Source organism: Neopelma chrysocephalum, unplaced genomic scaffold, assembly GCF_003984885.1.
Source record: "Neopelma chrysocephalum unplaced genomic scaffold, ASM398488v2 Primary Assembly neopelma1_97116, whole genome shotgun sequence".
Lineage (NCBI taxonomy): Eukaryota > Metazoa > Chordata > Aves > Passeriformes > Pipridae > Neopelma > Neopelma chrysocephalum.
Window position 1 is genome coordinate 3,687,212 of NW_020925758.1, and position 3,035 is coordinate 3,690,246.

General features: G+C 62.4%; 1 protein-coding gene across 1 annotated transcript; it reads right to left on the minus strand.

Moving 5' to 3' along the window:
• Positions 1-593: 593 nt before the first annotated feature.
• MEX3C (mex-3 RNA binding family member C) lies at positions 594-1,924 on the minus strand (the record flags this gene model as incomplete). The annotated part of the gene is made up of 1 exon (XM_027671676.1): positions 594-1,924. A coding segment is annotated over one exon (1,252 nt), but the record flags the coding sequence as incomplete, so codon positions are not given.
• Positions 1,925-3,035: the final 1,111 nt, after the last annotated feature.

Below are 3,035 nucleotides of genomic sequence, written 5' to 3' on the forward strand. Positions count from 1 at the left end.
CCTCCAAGCGGGAATTCCCAGCCCGGGATCCTCCAGGTGGGAATTCCCAACCCGGGATCCTCAGAACAGGTCTCTCCTCCCCCACCTCACCACGATTTACCCCCCCCCCCAACAGTTTCACCCATTTCATCAAATCAAACCATTAAAACAAAGAAAGAAAAAATCCCAACAACCAAACCCAGAACCCCGGGAGCGTTTTTGGGACGCTGAAGAATCCTCCTTGGACTCCTCCTACAAACCGGGGGGGGGGGGGAATAAAAAAAACAAACAAACCCAAACCCGAAACTTTTCGCCCCAAACCTGCTTTTTTTTTTCTTTTGTGTGTGTTTGTGTGTGTGTGTGTGTTTGTCACGGGACTGGCAGTGCAGAGAAGGCAGCGTTGGAAGTGTTGTTGTTGTTGTTGTCGTTGTCGGACACACCGGAGATGCCAAAATCACCCCTCCCGGGTTGGGCAGAGAGAGACCCTTGGGAACGACGCCCCGGGGGTGATTCTGTCTGTCTGTCTGTCTGTAACGTACCAGAGCTCCCCCTCGCCCGGACACCATTCAGCTGGACGCGTGTCCCCGCCGGACACCCCCTGGATCCCTCCCGAGACAAGAGCAGGAGCTCGGGAAGCCCAAAACCCCCCGGGAGGTGACCGGAGGTGGCTCCCACGATGTCCCCATGCCCCACCTAGGAGTGTATCTGTATGGCCTGGGTGACGGCGGCCTGGCAGACGGGGCAGGCGGGCGCCGGGCGCTCGCACACCCGCCGGGCGCAGCCCAGGCAGAACAGGTTGTGCCCGCAGGGCACCAGCGCGGCCACCACCTCCCCGTCCAGGCAGAGCACGCAGCAGTCGTGGTGCTGGTGGGGCCGCTGCCGGGGCTCGGGGGGCGAGCTGGAGGCCGAGTTGGAGGAGGAGTAGCTGTTGGTACCGTTGGAGAAGGCGGGGATGAGCACGGGCAGCCCCCCCGGAGGGAAGGTGGGCGACAGGCGCGGTGGTGGTGGTGGTGTCGGGGGGGTTGTGGGGGCCCGGGCGGCGGGCAGGGGGCTGGCGGGCTCGAAGGGGCTCCAGATGGTCTGGGACGTTGGGGCGGGCAGGGCGTCGTAGGCGGGGGAGTCGATCCCCGCCGCATCCTCCACCGCGGGCAGCGCCTCGCCGAACCAGAACCCGCCGGCGCCGAAGGGGCTGGTGGGGCTGAAGTCGCCCAGGCGGCTGCTCCCGAAGTAGGAGTCGGTGGAGCCGCTGCCCAGGGAGCTGGAGCTGTCGTGGCGGTACCCGGAGCCCACCCTGGCACGGGCAGGGTGCGGCGGGATGGCGCCGGGGGCGGCCTCGAACCCGACGTCGGTGCCGTTGCAGCGGAAGTCGTCGCCCTCGGCGCCCGGCAGCTCCACGAAGGCGCCGCCGGCGGCGCCGCCGGTGCGCAGGGCGATGTGCGCCTCGATCTCCTCGCGCGCCCGGTCGACGTTCTCGGGCATGCCCGTCACCTCGAACACCGGCTCCTTGTCGCGGCTGGGCGTCACGATGTAGGTGTGCGTCTGCTGCTGGATGCGCTTGATGGTGGCCCCGCGGGGCCCCACCACCAGCCCCACCACCCGGTAGGGCACCCGCACCTGCACCGTGGTCTGACCCGGCAGGGCGGGAGCGCAGCCCGGGATTCCCCCCATCCCCGGCCCCGGCCCCGGGCCGGCCTTGCCGCGCGACGCCCGCAGCAGGGAGAAGTGCTCGGCCGCCGACAGGATCTCCCGCTTGGCCGCGGCCACGTCCTCCCGGCGGCCCGTCACCACGAACACCGGCTCCTCGCCGCGGATCGGCGTCTTGATGTACGTGTTGGTCTTGGCGCGCAGAGCCTTGATCTTGCAGCCTGAGCGAGGGGAAAGGGGGGGAAGAAGCACGAGATGGGTTAGCCCGGCACGGGGAGACAGCAGAGTCCGCTTTAAGCAGCTCGAGGAGTCATGGAATCATGGAATCATACAATCACAGAGTCATGGAATCACAGAATCATAGAGTCATAGAATGACAGAATCACGGAATCACAGAATCATGGAATCACAGAATCACAGAATCATAGAATCACAGAATCACGGAATCACAGAATCACAGAATCACAGAATCCCAGAATCAGCTGGGTTGGAAGGGACCTCCCAGATCATCAAGTCCAACCCTTGATCCAACCCCGCTGAGGTTCCCAGCCCATGGCACTGATGCCACATCCAGTCTGGCCTTAAACACCTCCAGGGATGGAGAATCCACCCCCTCCCTGGGCAGCCCATTCCAATGGCTGAGCACCCTCTCTGCAAAGAAATTCTTCCTAATCTCCAACCTAAACCTCCCCTGGCACAGCTGAAGACCCTGAGCCCTCTTGTCTTGCTGAGAGTTGCCTGGGAAAAGAGACCAACCCCCCCCTGGCTCCCCCCCTCCTGTCAGGGAGTTGCAGAGAGTGAGGAGGTCTCCCCTGAGCCTCCTCTTCTCCAGGCTGAACAGCCCCAGCTCCCTCAGCCTCTCCTCACAGCACTTGTGCTCCAGTCCCTTCCCCAGCCTCGTTGCTCTTCTCTGGACCTGCTCCAGGACCTCAATGTCCTTCCTGAGCTGAGGGGCCCAGAACTGGACACAGCACTCCAGGGGTGCCCCTCAGTCATTTCTGAGATCCCACCAGAGGGGATGAAGACCCACACACAGAACTCTGCTGACTGAGCTGAGCTGAGCCGTGCGTGTGAGACCCTCACTGACGGGCAAATCAAACACTCCCAAGCGAGAGAGGGGCCTGTGTGAGGCACAGATAAAATTATTGACCCGCCGAGGACTCTCCCTTTGCTTCTCGTGGCCAAGAAGTGTCACTCAAACCTCACCCACCCCCGTGGGGTGAAGGAGCATCTCTCTCTGTACATTTATCCATGCTCGTGCACATCCTTATTTCCCAAAAGTTACAGTCAGCATTCGGGGAACACGTGGGAGCATCTGGCCTAAGATACACACAGTGATGTAATTCGCTGTTATCCACCACAGCTCACAGCCCAGCTAATTCCAGACTCCTCACCAATCCACAGCCCAGCTA